General features: G+C 43.9%; 1 protein-coding gene across 3 annotated transcripts in view; it reads right to left on the reverse strand.

The window, feature by feature from the left end:
* ccser1 (coiled-coil serine-rich protein 1) overlaps window positions 1-27,443 on the reverse strand; it is a 1,298,783-nt gene that overhangs the window by 146,685 nt on the left and 1,124,655 nt on the right. Inside the window, exon 10 of one of the 3 annotated variants that reach the window (XM_078209035.1) lies at window positions 14,151-14,188. The exons of the other annotated variants lie outside the window; for them this stretch is intronic. Coding sequence (XP_078065161.1) covers window positions 14,180-14,188 — 9 coding nt within the window. The 3' untranslated portion in view covers window positions 14,151-14,179. The remainder of the gene's footprint in view (window positions 1-14,150; window positions 14,189-27,443) is intronic. 3 annotated transcript variants of the gene reach the window in all.

Genomic DNA, 27,443 nt, shown 5'->3' on the forward strand with positions numbered 1-27,443 from the left:
AATGCAGAATATTAACCAACCTACCGCTTTGCCTTTAAGCGAGACCTGAATGCACTCGAACCTTCCACTTTTGATCCTTTTCTCCATGCTGAAGTCAGATTAATAAAGGGTCATTCGAGCTCTTGGAAGAGGTGCCAATAAATCACACGCACAGAAGTATGAGTGAGTATTTTTTGTTCCCCCTTGTTCAACGGCGAGAGATTAAACATTGCTGATTTGTCATTGTTTCTGAGTGTCAATGTATAGAAAGGAGACTATTTCATTGTGTGAAGAATGCCTTTTCACTTGTGTGTAGCTTACAAAAGGCCAAGCATGAAATTGGTACTGCTAAGCAATTTAGGATTTATTGATATGAAATTCATCCAGCCCGTTCACTATGTGTGCAGGAGAGTGAGCAGAGAAATGAGTGAATAATTCATAACAGCGCTCGCATCAATAGAGTAAATATCATTTGGCGCAAGGCTGACAGTTTGGCAGTGCAGCTTGTTATGAGGTAGGGCTATACTCATATAAAGAGCTATTAGTGTTAATTGAATGCAACAATTTATATAATATTGCATTGAAGAGGTGTCAGAGGAACTTCAGCAAATTGGACCATCACTGGAGTGAGACTGAACTTCAGGGATTTCAACCTCGGCTTGGCCAGAATCTGTCGACAAATCCAGTGCAGATCAAAGGCTAAAGGCAACTCGTAAATGAGGCAGTTGGATGAGGGAGGCCTGCAAGATCCAAAATTGATTTAAAACAGTAACTAAATCTGATTTATCATGGCCCTGCGCTGCCGTCTTCGGGAAATAAAACATAATCGATGTCGGGGTGGCACAGTGGTTAGCACTGCTGCCTCACAGCGCCAGGGATCTGGGTCCAATTCCGGTCTCGGGTCACTGTCTGTGTGGAGTTTGCACATTCTCCCCGTGTCGGCATGGGTTTCCTCCGGGTGCTCCGGTTTCCTCCCACGCTCCAAAAATGTGGGGGTTAGGTTGATTGGCCATGTGAAATTGACCCTAATGTCAGGGGGATTAGCAGGGTAAATATGTGGGGTTACAGGGATGGGGCCTGGGTGGGATTGTGGTCGGTGCAGACTTGATGGGTCGAATGGCCTCCTTCTGCACTGTAGGGAATCTATGGATTCTAAACAGCCACCCCTATGGACAATGTGGGCAAGTTGGGGGCATGATCTCTGAGGCCTGTAGACATATCCAACAGATCTAGCCTTACTTCCATTTGATTTGATTTATTATTGTCACAGATATTGGAATACAGTGAAAAATATTGCTAAATAAAGGAACGCTGTATTGCATCAGATGCAGTTATTTTTCATGACTTGATTTTACTGGGGATTGGTTGTGAAATGGGGGGGCACAAAATGAGTGAAAATCTGGGATGCAATATTAGATCATCACAGGGAACAGTTGGTGAAGGAAGTGAGTAGGAATGCTGTTAAACACAATACTAATTTCCAACAAAGACCTGGTAGAGCAAGACAGAATGGATGCAACGACCACATATTGGTGGAATTAAAGTTTAGACTTCTGGGCGAAGAAGATGAGTCCATTCACTTTTCCAAAAAAAAGGTAAAAACAAGTAGAAAAAGCTGGGAACACTGTTTGATACATCTGTCTACTTAATCCCTTGAGATGTTTCAATGACACATACCTTGAGGTATGGGTTGGCATGTATTATCCAGTCACAGTGGATGCCTTGGAACACTGAATACATGCGTGGGATGGAGAACGTGATTAGAAAGGAATGTGCCCCAAATCTCTTCAGTTGGATTTCATTATATGCTTGGATTATGGCCAGCCAGGTTCTCTGATACTTGCGATCTTGTATATCCACATGAAGACCCAGGAAATGATACCCCACCAACCTCGACCTTATTTTGCCCATACAACAATGACTCACTTCAAAGTAATTAAATGGGTCGTGAGGATTTTGAAACGCTCAGAATGCGATCGGGTGCTCTGTGAGTGCAAGTGCTTTCCCCTTCTTGTCCTTTTCAACTTCCGTGTCTGTTACGTGACTTCCTGAGCCCAAGCGGCTGGATTTTGACGCCCAAGCGGCTGGATTTTGACGCCCAAGCAGCTGGATTTTGACTTTAGCCACAGACTGTATTCATCCGTGAAGAATCCATTTAACACATCTGCCAATTCTTGATCCTCTATTCTCCAAGATTGATGTGAAGAGTCTGTTTCATACATCTGCAAATCTATGATCCTCTCTTCCTACTCAACCCTTAGAGCAATTGCTTTCCTTTAACACTCCATCTGTACTGATGAAACATCCATTTGGATCCCTGCTGCTACTAAATTGCATTTCCTACATTACAACAGAGACTACACTTCAAAAGCACTTCACTTGTTGTAAAGCACTTCAGGGTGTCCCGAGGTCATGAAAGATACTATATAAATGCAAGTCTTTCTTTCTTACTTCCCATCTGACTGTCAATTAGCCTTTGGCCCCCCTTCTCAGGTTTACTTCAGGTATCCTGAACCAATTTTTGTAGACGTTACTCCTTTTTATATCCTTGTCCCATTCATCAGTTTCCACATGATTCTTACTCAGCCAATATTTCTATCCCGTTTCTGTATTTTCTTACAGATTACCCAGATCAATAGGCTGGGTCAGATATAAAGCCATCCGCACGATATGTGTGGCATTGAAAAAAAAATCCCTTCGCTTCTCCACCATTGCAGTAATTCTCTCTATAATAGGTCCTTACGTCTTTATATAAAGTCATATAAAAGAAGCGATTGCTTCATATTCTGGGATATTATCATTAACACGATTTAATAGCTAAATTGGAAATAGACTTTTTGATGAAAGTCAGTGGGCATTCTGCGGTAGGAAGCTAAGCATGTGAAAGAATGGTTCAATAGAAATGTTATTTAGACCACAGTATGATTAATCTCTTAATTATACCATACACAATATTATATCCATTAAATGCGTTTCAAAGTTATTAAAGATTGTGTTATAATTGAAAGCAGGCAATGTGAAAAAATGGTTACTTAGCAAGAAAGACAAAGAGCAAGTAGGAAAGAAGACAATGTTTGCCTTTATATAGGACTTTAGAACATAGAACATAGAACATTACAGCGCAGAACAGGCCCTTCGGCCCACGATGTTGCACCGACCAGTTAAAAAAAAAAACTGTGACCCTCCAACCTAAACCAATTTCTTTTCGTCCATGAACCTATCTACGGATCTCTTAAACGCCCCCAAACTAGGCGCATTTACAACTGATGCTGGCAGGGCATTCCAATCCCTCACCACCCTCTGGGTAAAGAACCTACCCCTGACATCGGTTCTATAACTACTCCCCCTCAATTTAAAGCCATGCCCCCTCGTGCTGGATTTCTCCATCAGAGGAAAAAGGCTATCACTATCCACCCTATCTAAACCTCTAATCATCTTATATGTTTCAATAAGATCCCCTCTTAGCCGCCGCCTTTCCAGCGAAAACAATCCCAAATCCCTCAGCCTCTCCTCATAGGATCTCCCCTCCATACCAGGCAACATCCTGGTAAACCTCCTCTGCACCCTCTCCAAAGCCTCCACATCCTTCCTGTAATGTGGGGACCAGAACTGCACACAGTACTCCAAGTGCGGCCGCACCAGAGTTGTGTACAGTTGCAACATAACGCTACGACTCCTAAATTCAATCCCCCTACCAATAAACGCCAAGACACCATATGCCTTCTTAACAACCTTATCTACTTGATTCCCAACTTTCAGGGATCTATGCACACATACACCTAGATCCCTCTGCTCCTCCACACTATTCAAAGTCCTCCCGTTAGCCCTATACTCAACACATCTGTTATTCCTACCAAAGTGAATTACCTCACACTTCTCCGCATTAAACTCCATCCGCCACCTCTCGGCCCAACTTTGCAACCTGTCTAAGTCTTCCTGCAAACTACGACACCCTTCCTCACTGTCTACCACACCACCGACTTTGGTGTCATCAGCAAATTTGCTAATCCACCCAACTATACCCTCATCCAGATCATTAATAAATATTACAAACAGCAGTGGCCCCAAAACAGATCCCTGAGGTACACCACTTGTAACCGCACTCCATGATGAATATTTACTATCAACCACCACCCTCTGTTTCCTATCCGCTAGCCAATTCCTGATCCAATTTCCTAGATCACCCCCAATCCCATACATCTGCATTTTCTGCAGAAGCCTACCATGGTGAACCTTATCAAACGCCTTACTAAAATCCATATATACCACGTCCACTGCCTTGCCCCCATCCACCTCCTTGGTCACTTTCTCAAAAAACTCAATAAGGTTAGTAAGGCACGACCTACCTGCCACAAAACCATGCTGACTATCACCTATCAATTCATTACTCTCCAAATAACTATAAATCCTATCCCTTATAATTTTTTCCAACATCTTGCCGACAACAGAAGTGAGACTCACCGGTCTATAATTCCCGGGGAAGTCTCTGTTCCCCTTCTTAAACAATGGGACAACATTCGCTAACCTCCAATCTTCTGGTACTATACCAGAGGCCAACGACGACCTGAAGATCAGAGCCAGAGGCTCTGCAATCACTTCTCTTGCCTCCCAGAGAATCCTTGGATAAATCCCATCCGGACCAGGGGATTTATCTATTTTCAGACCCTCCAGAATATCCTGCACATCCTCCTTATCAACTGTAATACTGTCTATTCTACTCCCCTGCAACCCAGTGTCCTCCTCAGCTATATTCATGTCCCCTTGCGTGAACACCGAAGAGAAATATTGGTTCAATGCTTCACCAATCTCCTCCGGTTCCACACATAACTTCCCTCTGCCATCTATAACTGGCCCTAAACTTGCCCTAACCAACCTTCTGTTCTTGACATACCTATAGAACGCCTTAGGATTCTCTTTAACCCTATCCGCCAAAGTCTTCTCATGTCCCCTTTTAGCCCTTCTAAGCTCGCTCTTCAACTCCCTCTTAGCCAATCTAAAGCTTTCTAGTGCACTACCCGAGTGCTTACGTCTCATCCGAACATAAGCCTCCTTTTTCTTTTTAACCAACAAAGAAACTTTTTTGGTGCACCACGGTTCCCTAGCCCTACCAATTCCTCCTTGCCTGACAGGGACATACCTATCACAGACTCGCAGTAGCTGCTCCTTGAAAAAACTCCACATGTCGGACGTTCCCAGTCCCTGTAATCTCCTAGTCCAACCTATGTTTCCTAATTCTCTCCTAATAGCCTCATAATTACCCTTCCCCCAGCTAAAACCACTGGCCCGAGGTTCATGCCTATCCCTTTCCATCACTAAGGTGAACGTAACCGAATTGTGGTCACTATCACCAAAATGCACACCAACTTCCAAGTCTAGCACCTGGTCTGGCTCATTTCCCAGCACCAGATCCAATATAGCCTCACCTCTAGTTGGCCTGTCTACATACTGAGTCAAAAAACCTTCCTGCACGCTTTGAACAAAAACTGACCCCTCTAACGAGCTAGAGCTATAACAATTCCAGTCAATATTAGTCAAGTTAAAATCCCCCATAACAATTGCCCTATTACTTTCACTCCTAAGCAGGATTGACTCCGCAATCCTTTCCTCAACCTCTCTAGAACTTTTAGGAGGTCTATAAAAGACTCCCAACAGGGTGACCTCTCCTCTCCTATTTCTAATCTCCGCCCATACTACCTCAACAGATAAGTCCTCATCAAACCTCCTCTCTGACACTGTGATACAATCTCTGACCAATAATGCTACCCCTCCCCCTCTTCTACCTCCTTCCCTACTTCGACTAAAACATTTGAACCCCGGGACCTGCAGCATCCATTCCTGCCCCTGCTCTATCCATGTCTCTGAAATAGCCACAACATCGAAGTCCCAGGTACTGATCCACGCTGCAAGTTCACCCACTTTATTGCGAATACTCCTGGCATTGAAGTATACACATTTCAAACCCTGCTCCACCCCACCTCTGCAATGCCGTGCATTGCAGTCCCCATCCATGCATCCCTCACTTTCAGCCCCACTACTCAGGATCCCTCCCCCCCCCCGAATCAGTTTAAACCTCCCTGCATGGCCTTAGCAAATTTACCCCCCAGGATATTGGTCCCCTTCTGATTAAGGTGTAGACCATCCTTCTCATAGAGGTCACACCTTCCCCAGTACGAGCCCCAATTGCTTAAGTACCTGAACCCCTCCCTCCTGCACCATCCCCTCAGCCATGAATTCAAACCTTCCCTCTCCCTATTCCTCTCTAAACTATCCCGTGGTACAGGCAAGAGTCCAGAGATAACCACTCTGTCAGTCTTGGCCTTTAGTTTCCACCCCAACTCCATAAATCCCTGCCTAATATCCCCTTCCCCTATCCTCCCTATGTCGTGTGTCCCCACATGTACAATAACTTGTGGTTTATCTCCCTCCCCCCTAAGAGTCCTGAATACCCTGTCAGACACATCCCGGACCCCAGCCCCTGGTAGGCAACACACCAACCCTGAGTCCCTACCTTTAGTTCCGACCCTCCTATCTGTCCCCTTAATTGTGGAGTCCCCAATCACAAGGCCCAGTCTTTTACAGCCCCTAACCACCTGAGCTTTCTCACTCGGCTCACCCCCAGAGATCTGCTCTCTATGCTCAGTTGATTCCTCCTCAACTGTAGCCTCCAGCACCGAAAACCTATTGTGGAGGGGAACCGCCCCAGGTACACCAAGTACATAATTTATACAGTACTGTTTTAATGTTGGAAATGTGGCAGCAAATGATCAGATAATTTGCTTCCTTTTTGTGTTGTTTATTTAGGGATAAACATTGACCGTAACACCCAAGATAATTTCCTGACTCTTCTATGATTTATTTATTTAGCGTCACAAGTAAGCTTACTTTAACACCGCAATGAAGTTACTGTGAAAATCCCCAAGTCGCCACACTCCGGCGCCTGTTCGGGTACACTGAGGGAGAATTTAGCATGGCCAATGCATCCTAACCAGCACATCTTTCAGATTGTGAGAGGAAACCGGAGCGCCCAGAGGAAACCCACGCAGACACGGGGAGAACGTACAGACTCCGCACAGACAGTGACCCGAGTCAGGAATCAAACCCGGGTCCCTGGCACTGTGGGGCAGCAGTGCTAACCACTGTGCTGAAGTCTTTGTAGAATTACTCCACAATTATTTACAGAGCAAGATGTACGTGTTGAAAATCTGTTGTTTGTGAAAACAAACACATTTTAAACATATGAAGTAGGAGCAGGTATGCAATAGGTCATAAGACCCCTCAAGCCTGTTCTGCTACTCAATAGGATAATTGCTGCACGGCACAGTGGCACTGCTGCCTCCCAGCGCCAGGGACCCGGGTTCAATTCCGGCCTTGGGTCACTGCCTGTGTGGAGTTTGCACGTTCTCCCTGTGTCTGTGTGGGTTTCCTCCGGGTGCTCTGGTTTCCTCCAGGTTAGGTGGATTGGCCATGCTGAATTGCCCCTTAGTGCCCCAAGGTATATATGGATTAGTGGGGTAAAATACGTGCAGTTACGGTGATAGGGTTATGGAGATAGGGCTTGGGCAAGAGTCGATGCAGACTTGATGGGCTGAATGGCCTCCTTCTACACTGTTGGGATTCTATGATTCTATATTAATGCTTTCCTACCCTATCCCCATCGTGGATAATTTCATCATTGTTCTTGCCCAATTATTTAATTGATTTGTCTCCCTTTGAAGCTTACCTTCTCACCTAACTTTGAATAGTCAGCTGACTTGGATTGATTATGCTCAATGCCCTCATCTCGATCATTGGCATAGATTGTAAATAGCTTATGCCAAGTGCTGATCCTTGCAATGCTCTGCTAGTTGTACCCTGCTGTCATGAAAATTACCTGTTTATTCCAACTCTGTTTTCTGTCCATTAACCAATTCTCAATCCATGCTAACATATTACCCAATATCATGAGCCCTAATTTTGTGTAATGAGCTCTTGTGTGGCATCTTATCAAACGCTTTCTGAAAATCCCATTACACCACATTCAGTTCCCTCTTATCTCCCCTAGTTATGTCCTCATATATCTGTCAAACTTAGTTTCCCTTTCATAAAAGCGTGTTGACACTGCCTAATCGTATTGTGATTTTCCAAGTGCCCTATCATCAAGTCCTTAACAATAGATTCTATCAATATCCCTACGACAGATATCATGCTAATTATCACATAGAGAGGAAACATGCAACTTTCTCCTTTCATGAACAACATTGGCATAAGCTATTTACAATCTATGCCAATGATCGAGATGAGGGCATTGAGCATAATCAATCCAAGTCAGCTGACTATTCAAAGTTAGGTGAGAAGGTAAGCTTCAAAGGGAGACAAATCAATTAAATAATTGGGCAAGAACAATGCACAGTGACCTTTCCAGGACCTAGAAAATCCAAAAAAATCAAAACCAATGCAACCATTATCTCTTCAGTCACCATTTTTAAATCCCTCGGGTGCCGGACATCAGGTCCAAGTAATATGCCAGCTGTTAGTTCAATTAATTTCTTCAATACTTTTTCTAAACTAACATTAATTACTGTTAAAGTTCCTCACACAATAGGCCCTTGGTTCCCAGCTTGCTTTCTGGTCATTTCATGCCAATTCCAATTTCAGGTCATGACCTCTGATGTCCGTCAACTACACTGGACATAAAGCACTCGCATGTAGAAACATGGAAACATAGGAAATAGGAACAGGAGGAGACCATTTGTCCCTTCGAGCCTGCTCTGCCATTCATTATGATCATGGTTGATCATCCAATTCAATAACTTAATTCCACCTACCCACCTGCCCCCCCCATCCCCCCCGCCCCTCCCCACCACCCCCCCCCATCCCCCCCGCCCTCCCAGTATCCTTATCTCTCCTTCTAACTGCCTCTTGAAAACATTCAATGTTTTGCCCCCAACTAACATCTGTTATGAGTTATGAAGTTTCCAGAGGATGCTCAAACGCCTTAACCTCGGTGGAAAAGCAAACGGAAGACCTGAGAACAAGTGATGCAAGTGCCACCTTAACCATTTTTCCAGGAGACATCTGTGGTCCTTCAGTCAAAGATACAGCAAGCCAATCAGGAGAACTCTGGCACAAATTTACTCCAATCATAGAATCCCTACAGTGCAGAAGAAGGCCATTTGGCCCATCAGGTCTGCGCGGACTCTTCAACACAGCATCTTACCCAGGCCCTATCCCCATTGCCCCACATATTTACCCTGCTAATTCCCCTAACATACACATCTTTGGACATGAAGGGGAAATTTAGCATGGCCAATCCACTTAACCTGCACATCTTTGGACTGGTGCCATTCTTCGTCCACTAATCCAGGCTGAAATTCGGCCGACCTCTTTAATTATTTTTGAAGATGTTTTAAAATGATAAATGTGTGCAGCGACTAATTCAATTTTCCAAAGAACAAATATTTTGTTCCCATGAAATGCCATTACTCTGGAGAATTAGGTAAATGTAACTTCTTGACTGCTACTTCAATAGAAATGTATTTTTTTTGGATTGTAGAGAAAATGAAGATGGCAACACAGATTGCAAATGCAACGGTAATCAATATCCCTTAAAAGATGCAATAAATAAAAAACTTTTCCACAAATCTAACTATAAACTATGCTCTTAAATGTGATACATGCCATGATGCCCTCAATGGGCAGATCCAAGTAGCAACCCAGTTAGTTTCCAGTAGAGGTTACCAACAAATCACATGGCTCAGCTATCACCCAGAGACAAGTTGATGAAAGCCTTCTCTGGTATTCATCTGTGAGCTACAAGGAATGGGTTCTAACATTCATTCTCAGTGAAATCCTTTTTTATACCTTCAGAGAAATAGGCAACATTGACACAGGCAATTTAGTCATCATTTCAAAGGATATTTCACCTCTCTCCAAAACATTTCAACCTTTTGACTTGCAGACCAAAAACAAATAGTGCCAGCATTATAGTTACCTGGAGCACATTTCTGCAAGTATAATCTTCACATCCACGATTATGCATAATTTGACCTAGATATTCCAGATAATTGGTCCGACTTAATAAAGAATGATATTACTGTTATGGGAATGCATTTTCATTAATACCATTTCCCATCTTTCAGCTGGAGGTGTCCACATTTGCTTAGAGAATAATTATTGCTTTTAATCGTCATTGATGCACCTTTAGATGTTATGCATGTGTTTAATACAATCCATACTAGTAATATATTTCTTGCTCCCAGGTGGTTCAGCTGGTTAAGGCAGCTGAGGAATACAGATCAGGAAGACTTTAGTGTTTAGTGCCCAGTCCGTGTTGAGGCAGTTGTTAGCATATGTGAAGTGAAAGGACCTCAAGTCATTCCAGTGTCCCTAGGCTAGGCAGAGTAGATGTTAAGTGGGGCCCCCTCTTCTTTATCGCTATCCAAAGATTTGCGGATACTCATGATGGCTTTGGGTTTAGCTCTAAAGCCTGTGACCAACTGTGGGAGGCAGTGGTGTAATGGCGTTGCCCCTCAACTAGTAATCCAGGCTAGTAATACTCTGGGGATCCGGGTTCGAATACCACCATAGCAGATGGTGAAATTTGAATTCAATAAAAATCTCGAATTAAATCAGTCTAATGATGACCACGGCAGCCATCTTTGATTGTTCTAAAAACCTAACTTCCTTTGGGAAAGGAAATCTGTCTTTACCAGGTCTGGCCTGCAAATGACTCCAGACCCACAGCAATGTGGTTGACTCTTAAATGCTCTCTGAATTGGCCCAGCAAGCCACTCAGTTCAAGGGTAATTAGGGATGGGCAATGAATGCTGGCCCAGCCAGCGATCCCCACATCCTCTGAATGAATAAAAAAACGAAGTGTGTAGTACGGGTGGAGTGGGTTCGGTGAAAAAAGATGATATACTTAGAGGTGCAGGGCAAGACTGGAATACTTTATAAGCTCCTTGTATCAGTGTTTACTAAGGGAGAGAAATCTGACAAAATATCAGTAGAAGTAGAGATAGAGGAGGCAATGGATAGCGTGAAAATTGAAAGGGAAATGGACTGGAAAGCATGGCTATGCTTGGGGCAAATAAGTTATTTGGTCTGGATGGCTTGCATCCCAGGTTTTCTGAGTTTCCATTTATTTTTTCTATTCTTTCATTCCATTCCATTCTATTCTTTCTGCCAGTCTTATTTACCTCTTCATCTCCCCTCTCAACCTCCTCTACTTGACCTAGTTCTTACTTGAGGAATTCACATTGACGTGCATCATACTTTTTAATTTCCTCATGATCTCTATCTCCCTCATCATCTAAAGAGCCCTGCTTTTGGCTCCCCTACCTTTTTCCCCTTGTTGGAATGTACTTAGCCAGTACCTGAAGCAAGTCTGCCTTAAAGATCACCTCATTCCCATTGACCAATCAATACTTGGGTAATTAAAATTCCCCAGTATCACGATTCTTGCATATCTCTGTGATTTCCCGGCAGATTTGTCCCCCTATCTCTCTCTCTCTGTCGCTATTTGGAGGCCTATAGAATACACCGAGTAGCATGATTTCACCTGTTTTGCTTCCCAACTCTAACCAAATGAATTCTGTCCTTGCCCCCTCAGGAACATGTACTCTTTCCAACACTGCATTGTCTTCCCAAAACAGTACTGCCACCCACCTCCCTTCTTTTTTCCATCTCCATCTTTTCTGAGCACTTTTACATTAAGCACCCAGTCCTCACGATGTGCATGGATGATCGTGAAATGAGTTGAAACTTAATTTTTTTTGTGTATATAAGGGAAAAATAAACTGGTCTGAGTGCAAGGTTCTCCTTTGGCCCTAATTGTTTTCACTGCCCATCTTTAAGTTGGGACATATTCGACAGAAATTAGGAGGAAACCTTGGCATAACTTGACTTTGGCAAAATGGCTGCCACATTGGCTGCACTTTTAACAACAACAACTTGAATTTACATAATGCCTTTAACATGGTGATATAACCAACAGCACTTCAGAGGGAGGGTTATAAATCAAACTATAACTAAGGAGATACTAGGGCAGTTGACCAAATGCTTGGTCAAAAGGGCTAGATATTAAGTTCTTGAAGTCGGAAGGAAAGGAAGAGAGGTGGAGAGGTTTGGGGAGAGGATTCCAGAGATTAAGGCTAGGCAGCTAAAAGCATGGTCACCAATAGTGGAGCGATTAAAATCAAGGATGCTCAAAAGTGGATGAATTGGAGCAACACAGATATTGCAGAGTTGCTTTGTAGTACTTGAGTATTGCTGAGGAGATTTGCCACTGAAAGTTTTAGTCTTGCACTCAGCAGGACAGACACAAGAATATCAAATTTCAAGGACAGGTCTTGTTGAATAATCCCAAGGGTACTAATAATTACACTCATAACCAATTTTAGATTAACAGTCGGGCTCGTGACATGGCCTACTTATACTTGCTAGAATTCACGCGCCCTCTGCAGCCAAAAAGAACATTATCTAAGCAATGCGCCTTTTTTGAAATAAACAGAAGTGTCGGGGACAATAGTTCCCTGGTACATTCTCCATGGAAGCGCTTCAATTAATCAGAAATGACTTGCTAACCAATCAGCACGTTTTTCTCATGAAGCATAATTGTTGCTCCCTTTGAAATTTGGCATTCTTGTGTCTGTCCTGATGAGTGCAATTTGAAAAACTTCGACCGATGTTTCTTATTTCCATAACACTTCAGGATGGAGAAAATGTCAGAGATAGGGAGGGACAAGGTCATAGAAGGATTTGAAAACAAGGATTCGGATTTTAAATTTGATGCGCTGCTTAGCCGGGAGCAGATGTAGGTCAGTGAGTGGAATGGGACTTGGTGCTAGTTAACACATAGGCTGCAATGTTTTGGGACAGCTCAGGTTGATGGAGAGTAGAGCAGAGAAGGCTAGTCAGCACTGGAATAGTCGAGGCTGAAGGTAACTAGTTTGTGCTCAAGGAGGAAACTCCAAGTCACTATCCTTTAGGAAGTATTTATGATCTGGTTGTAAGAAACTGGTTATGCAATCCATGTCAGTGTACAGCAGCCTTAGACATCTAACTGAGCGAGAGTTTATCAGGCTGATTCTGGGGATGGTGGAACTTATATATGAGGAGAGATTGACTAGGTTAGGATTGTTTTCGCGGGAGTTCAGACGAATGAGGGGGGATCTCATTGAGACTTATATAATTCTAACAGGACTAGACAGGGTAGGTGCGGAAGGATGTTCCCGACGGTGGGGTATCCAGAACCAGGGGTCACAGTCTGAGGATACAGACGTGTGGATGGAGATGAGAGACATTTCTTTTATTCATTTGTGGGACATGGGGGTCGCTGGCTGGCCAGCATTTATTGCCCATCCTAGTTGCCTGAGGGCAGTTGAAAGTCAACCACATTACTGTGGCTCTGGAGTCACATGTAGGCCAGACCAGGTAAGGGCAGCAGATTTCTTTCCCTAAAGGACATTAGTGAACCAGATGGGTTTTTCTGACAATCAGCAATGGTTTCATGGTCATCAGTAGATTTTTAATTCCAGATTTTTTAAATTGAATTCAAATTCCACCATCTGCCATGGCGGGATTTGAACCCGGGTCCCCAGAACACTAGCTGAGTTTCTGGATTAATAGTCTGGCGATAATACCATTAGGTCATCGCCTCCCCCTGGAGCTGGATTGTGGTGACTCGGGGATTTTCACAGTAACTTCATTACAGTGTCAATGTAAGCCTACTTGTGACACTAATATATGAACTTAAAACCTTAGAAATTAAGATATGTTGTTGAGGGTTAGCGGAGTTAATGTGGATGGGTGCTGGTGTGGAGTGGAGAAACCAGCATGAGACCTATCTCGATGCTGTGAAATCCTGTGCAAGGCACAGAGCTGCTGGTGAAACAGATGATAACGTAAATAGACCAAAATATTGTTCAGAACAAAAGATCGGTAAATAGCTTTGCTAAAGAAAATTAGGATTGTAACAAAAAAAAATCATTCAATACCAAGTAACAGGGGGGCCGAGATTCTCCAACCTCGCTCGCCCCCAACCCCGCTGCCAGCGAGAACGGAGAATTTGGCGCTTGGCCAAAACTTTATTCGCTGCAGCGGGGCCGGAGAATCCCAGCCGCGGGCGAGGTTGGAGAATTCCAACCGGGGATCACTGAGCAAAGGTGTAATGGATTGATATGGTGTCATACCTGGAGACCTGGGAGTTCCTTCAGACTGATTACATTAGCTGCAGCGGCGAATGTGGAATGAGATGAAATGGGTGGAGAAACAAAAAATGGAACAAAAGAAAAGCAAAATGAGACACACAAAAAAAGCAAATAAAACAAAATGAAGGACAAACAATTAACTTAAATGATTAATAAAACAGAAACAAATGCAATACTGGTTAACCTGAAATGGAAAATGCATTAAGCGCTCAGCATAGCAGAGACAACAAGCTTGCAACACATTGCAAAGCGGCTTACCGCATAATACACACCATCACAACAACATATCACCTTCAAGCAGCTGAATATTTCAAATTCCTCAGAGCTGGCAGTCTATACCTAGTGTAATGACCAGGAGCTATTTGCCACAACTCACACAGATTAAAAATAACTCCATCAGTGATCTAGGTGCTGTGAGGGACCAGCATGTCAAGACTTCCATACAGAGATTCCCTGAGCTAGTTGATACAAATCCCTGCCTGGATTCAATTGAGGAAATAGGTCACACCTTGCATTGGCTCGGTGATTTATTAACTGAACTAGATTCAGCATTCTGAATACCTCCAGAATGAACTCTTTCAGCTCAGGTCACCTTGACCTCAGAAAGAATCATAGAATCCCTACAATGCAGAAGGAGGCCATTTGGCCCATCGAGTCTGCACCGACAACAAGCCCACCCAGGCCCTATCCCCGTCACCCCACATATTTACCTTGCTAATCCCTCTAACCTTCGCATCCCGGGACACTAAGGGGCAATTTTGCATGGCCAATCAACCCAACCGGGACATCTTTGGAGTGTGGGAGGAAATCGGAGCACCCGGAGGAAACCCATGCAGACACGGGGAGAACGAGCAAACTCTACACAGACAATGACCCAAGCCAGGAATTGCAGGTCCCTGGAGCTGTGAGGCAGCAGTGCTAACCATTGTGCAACCAGGCCATCCTGAACTGTTCTCCTTCTCTTTTACTTGCAGTATCTATGTTAATACGAACACATGCTTTCCTTTGAGTAGCCCCTATCAATGCCCGCTTGATTGGCACACCAGCCACTGGCTTCAACATTCATTCCCTCCACAGCTGGCGCACAGTGACAGTGGTGTGTGTACCATCTACAAGATGCAGTGCAGCGACTCGCCAAAGCTCCTCTGACAACACCTTCCAAATCTGTTCACAGAACCTTACCAACTGGAAGGACAAGGGCAGCTGAAACCTGGGAATACCGCCAACAGCAAGTTCCTCTCCAAGCCACTCACCATCCGGACTTGGAAATATATCGGCCGCTCCGTCACTGTTGCTGATTCAAAATCCTGGAACTCTCTCCCTAACAGCATTGTGGGTGCATCTACACAACATGGACTGTAGTGGTTCAAGAGGACGGCTCACCACCACCTTCTCAAGGGCAATTAGGGATGGGCAATAAATGTTGGGCCTAGGCAACGACTCCTACATCCCAAGGTGAATAAATAAAAAAGACTATGAACTCTGGCTCACCTCCAAATGGAAGCCCAGGGTCACACTCTACTGTGTGAACAAAGTAACTGGAGAAAGTCCATCATTACCCCTGTGTTTAAAACTACACAGGCTCCCAGTGTGGCAAGGTTTGATTTCAAAATTCTCATCTTTTCATTCAAACCGCTCCAGGGCCTCTGTGACCTCCTCCAGCCCTACAACTTTCCCTACCTCTCAAACCCTCCTTCAGCCCCACAATTCTCCCTTTCTCTCTCACCTCCTCCAGCCCCATAACCCTCCCTATCTCTTGAACCTCCTCCAGCCCCGCAAGTCTCCCTATTTCTGTGACCTCCTCCAGCCCTACAACCGTCCCTAACCACCTCAGGCCCCGCAACACTCCCCATCTCTGTGACCTACTCCAGCCCTACAACTCTCCCTATCTCTGTAATCTTGTCCGGCCCCAGAACTCCCTATCTCTCTCAGCTCCTCCAGCCCCACAACTCTCCCAATCTCTGTGACCTCCTCCAACCCCACAACTCCCTATCTCTATGACCTCCTCCAGCCCTGTAACTCTCCCTATCTCTGTAACCTCCTCCTGCCCACAACTGTGCTGTGAGGCAGCAGGGCTAATCACTGTGCCACCATGCCACGGAGTTCAAGAAGTCAGCTCACTACTCAAGGACAAGTTGGGATGAGCAACAAATGCAGGCTGAGCCAATGATGGTCAAGTCCCATGAAACGGAAATGTTAAAAAATCCCGTGTACAAAATCCCATTTACTGCCATTACAATTCTGCCAACAGTTTGGGGTTTGTAAGTTCTTGGGAGTGAAACTGGTCTGGGCCAGCATCTCCACATCATGACCAGCAGTACAGGGCAGGTTTGCAGTGAAGCAGCAGCCAATTTTTCTTCTCCACTGACTTAGGAAAGCATTGTCAAGTTTAACTTACAAACTAAGTGCAAGTGACGGGGAGCAAGAAAAAGAGTCTCCAAAAACAATCTGAACGATTGCTCTGTGAACCTTAGTAGAAAGGAGATGGGATACAATAAAAAATTGGCTGTCAATTTGCTACGACTCCACTTTGCTGATGTAGACCAATTTTGTCCCCCTGATGACAACATTCATAATGGGATCTGCTTATCAAAAGGGTAGGGTATCAGAAGGATGAGATTCAACAGATTTATTTTCAGCTTTGATTTATCTTTTGTCTGATAGTCAACTTTCGGTGAATAGTTTCAATGCCGGGACAAAGGAGGAAACCTCAGGTTGATGTCGGTTCCTGACACAACTCGGTAAATTTTTTGCCAGCCCTTAAATCGGAATGGGCAATCCAGGATATTTACAGGGAATGGCACTGGCCTTTCAGGAGGACATCTTTGACTTCAGTTAATTTATCAAAATGTCCTTCCAATAAAAGGAAACTGTTCCAGTCCAAAACATCTCATTATAGAGATGTTCAAAGTCATGAGGGGGAGCTGGACAGAGTGGACAAGGAGAAACCCTCATAAAAGATTCAAGAATGAGAGGGCACAGATTTAAGGTGATTTGCAAAAGAAGCAAATGCGATGTAAGAAAAAATTTCATCACAGGAGTGGTTGGGGTCTGGAATGCACTGGCTGGAAGTGTGGTGATGGCAGGTTCAATTGAGGCATTCCAGAGGGCATTAGATGATTATTTGAATAGAAACAATGCACAGGGGGAAGGGAAAAAGGCAGAGGAATGGCAATAAGTCATGATACTCATTTGGAGAGTCGGTGCAGACACAATGGGCCACATTTGTGCCCTAACAATTCTGTGATTAGTTTTTGTGCGAAACATTGTGGGCGGGATTTTCCAGCTGCAATTGCCCCAAGGCCAAAAATTCCTGCCCGGGCTCCAAAGATGTGCAGGTTAGTTGCATTGGCCATGCTAAATTGCCCCTTAGTATCCTGGGTAGATTAGAGGGATTAGCAAGGTAAATGTGTGGGATTTTGGGGATAGGTCCTGGATGGGATTGTTGCCAGTGCAGACTCGATGGGCTGAATGGCCTCCTTCTGCACTGTGGGGATTCTATGAGGTCAACGAAGCTTTGCGTGGTCCATCCCCACCCACTACGATTCCCATGGCGGGCGGGACGGGAAAAGTCCACCCTATATTGATATGGAAGTGATTATCTTTCACTTCTTCATTAACTACTCAGCCAGCTCAGGATATCACAGCAAGCCACAGAACAGTCTGAAGACTATTAGCTTCTACCCTTTCAACACAACGTTATTAAATCAATATGTATCACAAAGGTCAAATTAACTAGAACAAATACTCACCTCATTAAGTTCACATACTAATTGTACTGCATGGATGAATGTCCCTGCACTTCTATCTGTGCATGCATATTATTTGTTGTTCTATGTTCAGGGCAGTGCGAGAGAGACAATCAGAAAAGTCAGACGATTCAGGAATGTGGTCGAGGCATGGACACATTGCAGTATTTTTGTGATCAGTTTGTGAGTTTCAAACAGGAAGAATGGATCAATGCAAACTGATCAAATTTCTGGATGCCACAAAATTAGGAAGGGCTGTGGATTTGGAGGAAATAGCTCAGAAATTACAACATTAGGACTGGACAAAACACGTGAGAAATTAATTGACAACATTTGATGTAAAGAAAGTTTGCACATAAAAGGAGAAAATAAATGGCGCTGACAAATGGTTTAGTTTACGTTTGTTGCGAAGTTGCATATGTAAGGTTAAAAATGTGGTGTTTGACAAGTGGAAACAGTGAAAAGAAATGTTAAAACAAAAAAGAAATCATGTAGCATTGTCCCTTTAAAAAAACAGGTGCCTTTGTGCGTGGATTTTAAATTGCAGAGAGCAGGCTGCAGAAGCCGATTTTTGCAAAGCCTACCAGTCAGTGTTCCAACCTCATCAAAACAGGCTTTTGAATTGGACCAACGGGTTTAAATGCAAGCACGCAGAGATAGAGAAGCAATGGAATTCAAATGTGAGGGTCGTTGACAGCCTCAAGCCACTCAGATTGCAGGGATACCGTGAGGTAATTCCACGTACATAAACCCGGACAAGGGGGTAACTGTCAGAGGAGTATGCTTGCCACCTCTTGAGTCGGAAGGAGGGAAAGGCGAGGCTCTCATGTAAATTCTGCAGTTTCATGTCTGTCTTCATAAAATCACCATTTAAATAGAGGAAGATATCAATTCAGAAAGTGTTGCATTATCAGAGTTCATATTTCCAAAAGACGCTTGTTTGTATATTAGTTGAGAGTGACTGCATGCTGTAATGATTTATTTCATTATTCCTGAAGGAGTCTTGTAATATTTGAACAGCATTCTATTGGGATTTTATTCGGTTTGTTAATTGTTTTAGTAAGGTTGTCACCAGTTTAAAAAAACAAAGATCTGTTAATTATTCATGATACAGAGTGTCAGATCCTGCTTTAATTTACCGAAACCAGTAATTTTCTACTACCTCACACACATTTGTATAAGATTACGAGGCGAGGTATATCCCTTTGGGTGGTCCCAAAATCGAGCAGGGGGAAAAATCACCTCCGCGTCGTAAAAGATTCAAAGCTCAGCCTGTTCAACAAAGGTCGAGCAGTCAAAGTCAACAAAATTCTCAAGTCAGGGCAGTGGGGGAGAAGATGGAGTTACGCTCAGCCAGTACACGAGTCATGTGATTGATCCCTTGCGTTAAAGAATTTCAAATCACGAGAAACAACATAGAAACCAGAGCTTTTCATCCTTGAATAGAAATACGTGAGAGATGACCATGTGCAGGGATATAATACGGAAAAAGATAAACCCAGAAAACTATTGCAAACACATTTGCAAGGATCAGACAGGTGGTGGTTCAGGCCAACGAAAGGCAACATTTAGGACTAATTAAATGAATGGAAGTTCTCTTTCTCACTGAGTCATCAGTACAGGGAATGGATTTGCAAATTACAGGGAGACCAAAAAAACAACACAATCCTCTAAGGAACAATTTAATGCCACAACTGTGGTGAAGAAGGGATTATTCAATTTGTAGGCATTTGCAATTAACATAAGAGATATGTGAACACAAATTAGGAGTTAGCGACACGCAATAATAATGTTAATACTCAGCATGTTTCGCAGCTAAAATCTTATACTAAGAGGTTTAATATGAAATATATGTGTTTTACATACAAATAACTTTTCAATTGTTTTATTGGAAATATATGGTAAAACAAGACTGAAACTTCAGCATTTTGATTAACTGAAAATGTTATAACCAAGGTCTATCTGCGTCAATCTGTATCAAATGGTTCAGCAGAATACAGAACTCTGTAACTCCAAAAATCCTGTAACTGGCTTTGGTAAAACAATGAAACCATACATCTCAATTCGGAATATATCTTGTTTAAAGGCAATTAATGTATTAGAAACAGCATGTCCAAACTGGGAAGCTTGGCAGATGATGGGCCCTCATTCAACAATGAACCAGTTTTGATAAATTAGTAAAAAGCTGAATAAGCTAAAATTGTAGTTTTCTATTGCTAAGCAAATAGGAAACCATTTTGTTTAAGGAGTGTGCTTCCGACAGTTGAATGAAATTTGGCATGTCAACTCCGACTCTCACCAACCTTTACAGATGCACCACAGAAAGCATTCTTTCTGGTTGTATCATAGCTCAGTATGGCTCCTGCTTTGCCCAAGACCGCAAGGAACTACAAAAGGTCGTGAAAGTAGCCCAATCCATCACACAAACCAGATTCCCATCCATTGACTGTCTACACTTCCGCTGCCTCGGCAAAGCAGCCAGCGTAATTAAGGATCCCACGCACCCCGGACATTCTCTCTTCCACCTTCTTCCGACGGGAAAAAGATACAAAGGTCTGAGGTCATGTACCAACCGACTCAAGAACAGCTTCTTCCCTGCTGCTGTCAGACTTTTGAATGGACCTACCTTGCATTAAGTTGATCTTTCTCTACACCCTAGCTATGACTGTAACACTACATTCTGCATTCTCTCGTTTCCTTATCTCTGAATGGTATGTTTTGTCTGTATAGCGCGCAGAAAACAATACTTTTCACTGTGTGTTAATATATGTGACAATAATAAATCAAATCAAATCAAATCAAAATGACAAACTGTCATAAATAGATTGACATGTTAAATACTAAATGAGATCGTGTTAAGCTAATTACTGGGCCAACTCACAGATAACAGAATTGTATAAATAAGTGTATTTTTGGTACGAATTTGGAGATCTGCGGAGAAAGCTCAGTGGTGCTGTTGTGTCATTGAGCCTATCTTGGACCCCCCCTTCGGCCGAAGTTTTTGTTTGTCTGTCTATTGTATGTTTTCGTTTTGTATTTTCAATGTTTTAATAAAACTAGTTTTAAAAATAACATTTCATTACGCTTTAAAAACTGAGATTTGTTTACCTATGCAAGAGTTTACTTATCAAAGTTGCTTTTTAGAACTTTCTAAAGTAATCCGGCCACCAAAATAGAATTCCCCACTTCACATAGGCATTTGAAAGTCTTTCTCAATGCTTGAACCTTAATGGGCTGAATGGCCTTCTGTACCCATAATTACCTTGCAGAACATGGCAGGTGAAAGCAGATACCTCCACTGGACCTATGTAGTTCCCCTGTAAAATATTTGTTTTTGATCTTTGTAGTTACAAGAAGAGTTAATGCTGCCGGAAGTATGAAGGAATACACTTAATGATGCACGGTCTGTGTACGAAGCTTGTCATATGAGGAACGGTTGAGGACTCTGGGTCTGTACTCATTGGGGTTTAGAAAGATGAGGGGGGATCTTATCAAAAACTTACAGGATACTACAAGGCCTGGATAGAGTGGACCTGGGGAAGACGTTTCCACTGGTAGGAAAAACTAGAACCAGTGGGCACAACCTCAGGCTGAAGGGACGATCCTTCAAAGCAGAGATGAGAAGGAATTTCTTCAGCTAGAGAGTGGTGAATCTGTGGAACTCTTTGCCTCAGAGGATTTGGAGGCCAGGTCATTGAGTGTCTTTAAGACAGAGATAGATAGGTTCTTGATTAATAAGGGGATCAGAGGTTATGGGGAAAAGGCAGGAGAATGGGGATGAGAAAAGTATTAGCCATCATTGAATGGCGGAGCAGACTCGATGGGCAGAGTGGCCTAATTCTGCTCCTGTCTTATGGTCTTATGGAAGCTGGAGTTGCTGACCAAATGAAACACCGGTCATGCACAAAATTGCAATATTTTTCCTGGCACTTCAACATTCAACAAATTTTTAATGTTATTTTGTGATGGAAGTGCCTGTTGTGGTGAGCCAAGTCTTGTTCCACCTTGTAACTGTTTTCCATCCTGTTTCTAACACTTGTTTTATTGTTTAAAAAAAATTCTTTAATAGCAAGGGCTGAAAAAGTACATTTGACAAAAGGCTTCCTGACTGACTGCATTTCCAGATATTTAATGCCAGTTCAACATCGTGAGGGTTAAAAAGGAAGGTTTTTGCTATCAGCTGAATGCAGACAACACTTTTGGAAAGATTGAAACACAGGACAGAAAAAAAGCACAATAGCACAAACAGCTCCAGAAATCTGCAATCAAAAAGTAAGAACAGATTCAGCCACTCTTGTGGAGGAATAACAGGAGGTAGACCGGCGTTCAGTTAAATGAAACTGCCTTCAATTCTTCTCTGCAAGTGTTGGCACGCCAATGCATAATGGAAGCTGAAGTCATGTCGACTATGCTTGAACCTTGGTCAAGGTCTGTTGGAGCACAAGGCTTGCTCTACACAGGTGCTGCAAACATAATCCTAGGCTCTTCATAATGGGTCAAAATAAGTAAAATTATAGAAGTGGAAATCAGTCTGGGAAAGGTTTCTGTGAAAGTACCATGAGCCCAAACCAAGAGGCCCATGGAGCAACAGAGGATCTGCACATACAGGACGGGTGATTATGCATCCAGAAGCACTGGACCAAAACCGATTCAACCTCAGCTGTTTCACCGGCAATGGGGGTGGATGGGGACACAGGAGTGGGGGGGTGGCGGGGGGACTGCGGTGTGTGGAGAGTGGTGCAGGTGTCATTAAAACACCGCATTCACAACCTTGCTTTTCGCGAATGGTCACAGAAGAATCCCAAGCCTGTCCTGCTCTTTGATTAGCAACTTTACAAATTCCATCAATTGGCGCAAGTCCCAAATTATTTTTTTTAAATTTGTTGATGGTGTGATGTTAGTGTACCTTTAAGAGTTTTTAAAAAAATTTATGCTCACAGCCTGATGTGATGTCATTGTTGGAAGGAGGAAAATACTATGGCAGGTCAGGTGACAGGCGTTCATTTTCAGTTTCAGTTTGGGAGTTGGAAGCATCAAGCTGAAAGAGAAATCCCTCTCTCTGCCTGTTTTTTCTTTGGAAATTCTAGATGGTTAGCTGAAAACAAGATCTTGTTTTCCTGAAGGGTGAAAATCTGCTGTTGGGGCTGGGCCAGACTCTCTCTGGTGTTTGGAGAAGCTGTCTTGTCTTCAAACTGTTCGCAGTGAATCCAGAGAACTGCAGACTTCAACCAAAGGACTCAATTTCCATTATCACCTGAGCATTACTCTTTGCTGTACTGAACCTGTTTAAAGGACTTTGTCTATGGCAAGGGTTTTGGTTTGATTGGAACACATTAGATATCTTTGTTAAGGGTTATACATTATCGTCATTGTTTTGTTTCTTGTTTGTAATTGATAAACGTTCTTGATCATTTTCTTACTATACATTTTAACTATATTCTTAAATAAACTTTGTTTGATAAAAGCTCCCTAGTGGGTCATTTGAATCATACCTGAAGTGAAGCCTATCATGCTTATTCTAGTCAAATTCAAGATGCAAAACAGGCGGGCTCCATGAAAGACTTTGGAGTTTCTAACCTGAACCATAAAAATGGGATAGGGGGTCGCTGGCTGGGCCAGCATTTGTTGCCCGTCCCTGAGGGTATTTAAGAGTCAACCACATTGCCATAGGTCTGGAGTCACATGTAGGCAAGACCGGGTAAGGATGGCAGATTTCCATCCCTAAAGGACATTAGAGAACCCGGATGGGTTTTTACAACAATCGACAATGGTTTCATGGTCACCCAGATTTTATTAAATTCACATTTCAGCATCTGCCGTGGCGAGATTCGAACCCGGGTCCCCAGAGAATTACCCTGGGTTTCTGGGTTACCAGTTGAGCGACAATACCACTACGCCACCGCCTCCCTCACTGTAGCTAAGGGGAACCAGAGATGGGCAATAAATGCAGGCCAGCCAGTGATGCCCGTGTCCCACAAATGAATAAAGAAAAAGCTCGGGCTGCCTGAATATCAGCCCAAAGATTTAGCAGTGCTACCTTCAGCAGGGCAGGTTGGCAGCTGGCCACTTCACACATACATTGTTGTGCTTTGTACCCATTTTGTGCCAGAAAAACTGGCGCAACAAAACACAATTTCAAGCTTACAAACAGGGCAGTATAGAAACCATTCTGCTGCCACACGATAGAATGATGCCAATTTGCGTCAACATTTATAAGCTTCACAAGTACAATATAAATCAAAGCCACTCTCTAAATTAGTTTCATGAATATATTTGCAGACAAGAATCAAGTATAATGTTTCAATCTCCACAACACCACGGCTAGGTTTTACGGCCCCTTAGGGGCAGGTTGGCAGACGGTTGGGCTATAAAATTGGGTGTCATGTCACAGGCACCTGCCCCCACCCTGCCAAAGTGTTATTAGTGGCAGGGGATGCGTCTGTAAGTTCACCTAGCTGCGGGCTAACTGAGGTCCCTAAATGGGCGATTAATGAGCACTTAAACACCTCCTCGTGTCACTGTTGAGATCTGATCCATAGCGGTGGGAGGGCAGTGCCATGTGTTCAGCCCAACAGCCTTTCACTGGGCAGGCTGGGAGCCACTCAAGGGTGTGAACAAAGAACAAAGAACAAAGAAAATTACAGCACAGGAACAGGCCCTTCGGCCCTCCAAGCCTGCACCGACCATGCTGCCCAACTTAACTAAAACCCCCTACCCTTCTGGGGACCATATCCCTCTATTCCCATCCTATTCATGTACTTGTCAAGACGCCCCTTAAAAGTCACTACCGTATCCGCTTCCACTACCTCCCCCGGCAGCGGGTTCCAGGCACCCACTACTCCCTGTGTAAAAGATCTGCCTCATACATCTCCTTCAAACCTTGCCCCTCGCACCTTAAACCTGTGCACCCTAGTAATTGACTCTTCCACCCTGGGAAAAAGCTTCTGACTATCCACTCTGTCCATGCCTCTCATAATCTTGTAGACTTCTATCAGGTCTCCCCTCAACCTCCGTCGCTCCAGTGAGAACAAACCAAGTTTCTCCAATCTCTCCTCATAGCTAATGCCCTCCATACCAGGCAACATCCTGGTAAATCTTTTCTGTACCCTCTCCAAAGCCTCCACATCCTTCTGGTAGTGTGGCGACCAGAATCTGGTAGTGTGGCAACCAGAAGTGCGGCCTAACTAAGGTTCTATAAAGCTGCAACATGACTTGCCAATTTTTAAACTCAATGCCCCGGCCGATGAAGGCAAGCATGCCGTAAGCCTTCTTGACTACCTTCTCCACCTGCATTGCCACTTTCAGTGACCTGTGTACCTGTACACCCAGATCCCTTTGCCTATCAATACTCTTAAAGGTTCTGCCATTTACTGTATATTTCCTATCTGTATTAGACCTTCCAAAATGCATTACCTCACATTGTGTTCTATTGTGGTGTGCTGAATTGGTGTGCCCACTGGAGGCCCCATCAACTCCTTCCTACTTTCCCATGTTTTCCCTATACCCAGCCCCCAATCCTGTTGCTCCAGTCTGCCAGCCTGACCCTGGTAAGACACCAGATTAAAGTCCAGGCACTAACATAGCTTGCTTCTCCTTCCCGGGACTGATTGCAGCTCCAGCAAGGACTACCATTCCCTCTGGCTCTGCTGCAACCAGGGAGGTGCCAAGGGCATCTTGTTCCACCCTCATTCCCTACATAAAATCCAGCCTGAAGTGTCGGAGTGAACAATCCTGCTAAGAATTTGGGTTTTGTACACTCAGGGATACGGCTGTTTTCCAGTCAGCGGAAAGTCTATATTAACGGCCATGATATGCACTTTGCCCAAAGTCAACTTGCTCTTCATGGGTATATCTGCTAACTCTCGTGAAATGCAGGGAGAAGAGGGAGATAAGATTAATTAGTCTCTCGTACAGCCTCTTCTATCTATGACCTTAGACAATATTTGTGAAATAAACAGCAGAGCGTAGATTGTACCAGGCCAAGTGGAATTTGCAATGGGCAGAGTAACCTTTAAATAACAAGCTAACCAGTTGCTTGGTGTTTAATGTATTTACATACAGTACAGTGGCTACTGTCTCAGATTGCCTCTCATCATTGTCCCTTGACTGGGTTTTGTAATGGCAAACTATTCAGCATTTTTTTCTTTTGCTAGCAGAGTGAAAGAACTGAGATGACACTGCCTGATATCAAGATAAGTGATGAGCTGTCTGACAAAGAGATAAGTGATGATAGGCTTTGGTGTAATCTATATTATTATGCTCTATGTAGCCAAATAAAGGAGAGGTCACCACAGTCCCAGATGACCTCAGGCTGGGGCTGGGGAGGCGGCGGGGGGGGGGGGGGGGGGGGGGTGGAGGGGAGGGGGGGGACCAGTGGTGATTTAACCTGAGGATCACCACACCTCAGGTGAGGGCCAAGGTTGAGAAGGCTTCATGGATAACGGGAATTGAACCCACACTGCTGGTGACGCTTTACATCAAAAAACCAGCAGTCCAGCCAACTGAGCTACACTGACCTCCAATGTTATAGAATCCCTACGGTGCAGAAGGAGGCCATTCAGCCCATCGAGTTTGCACCTATCACAATCCCACTCAGGCCCTATCCTCATAACCCCATGTATTTACCCTACCCCTTGATACAAAGGGGCAATTTAGCATGGCCAATTCACCTAACCCGCACATCTTTGGACTGTGGGAGGAAACCGGAGCACCTGGAAGAAATCCATGCAGACACGGGGAGAATGTGCAAACTCCACACAGACAGTGTCCCAAGCCAGGAATCGAACCCTGGTCCCTCGCTCTGTGAGGCAGCAGTGCTAACCACCGTGCCGCCCAATACTTAACTGTAAACACAGCAATCCTTTAAAATGGCAGCACTATCTTGGCAAAATGATTGAGCTGCATTCCTGTCTCAATCTGTAACTCCCTCCAGCCCCACAATCCTCTGAGAACGTTGCATTCCTCCAATTCTGGCCTCTGGTGTTTCTTGGAAACCTTTGCTCCACTACCGGAAGGCGTACCTTCACTCTCTTCACTCTTCACTTTGAAACCTCTTCCCCCAGATGAGGGTTTCCCAAACCTTTTGAGCCAAAGAACCCCTTGTGACCTCCCAAGAGCATCAGGGATCCCCAAGAATTCTCATAACTTCGACACCATTTTTTTACCACAAAATAGGTGCGAACACAGAAATCAAATGTAAACACGTCTTTTCTATCTATATCTAGGCTATAGTAGGAATTAGGAAGAGGTGCACAGTCACAAATACATTCAGGATCACCTGTCAGCGATTTATATTTGCGTTGTTGAATATTAAAAATAAGGTATATATTTATGTGGGTTTAATTTAGTGTTTCTGTGTAAGAAGAGTCAGAATCTAGAGGTTCACATATACACACACACACACGCACGCACTTGCCCCCTTCACACACACTCACACCCCCCACACACACACACACTTGTCCCCCCCACAGACACACTCACCTCTCTCACACACACACACTCACTCACCCCCTCTCTCAAACACACA

The sequence above is a fragment of the Mustelus asterias genome, chromosome 1 (assembly GCF_964213995.1).
Source record: "Mustelus asterias chromosome 1, sMusAst1.hap1.1, whole genome shotgun sequence".
Classification (NCBI taxonomy): domain Eukaryota; kingdom Metazoa; phylum Chordata; class Chondrichthyes; order Carcharhiniformes; family Triakidae; genus Mustelus; species Mustelus asterias.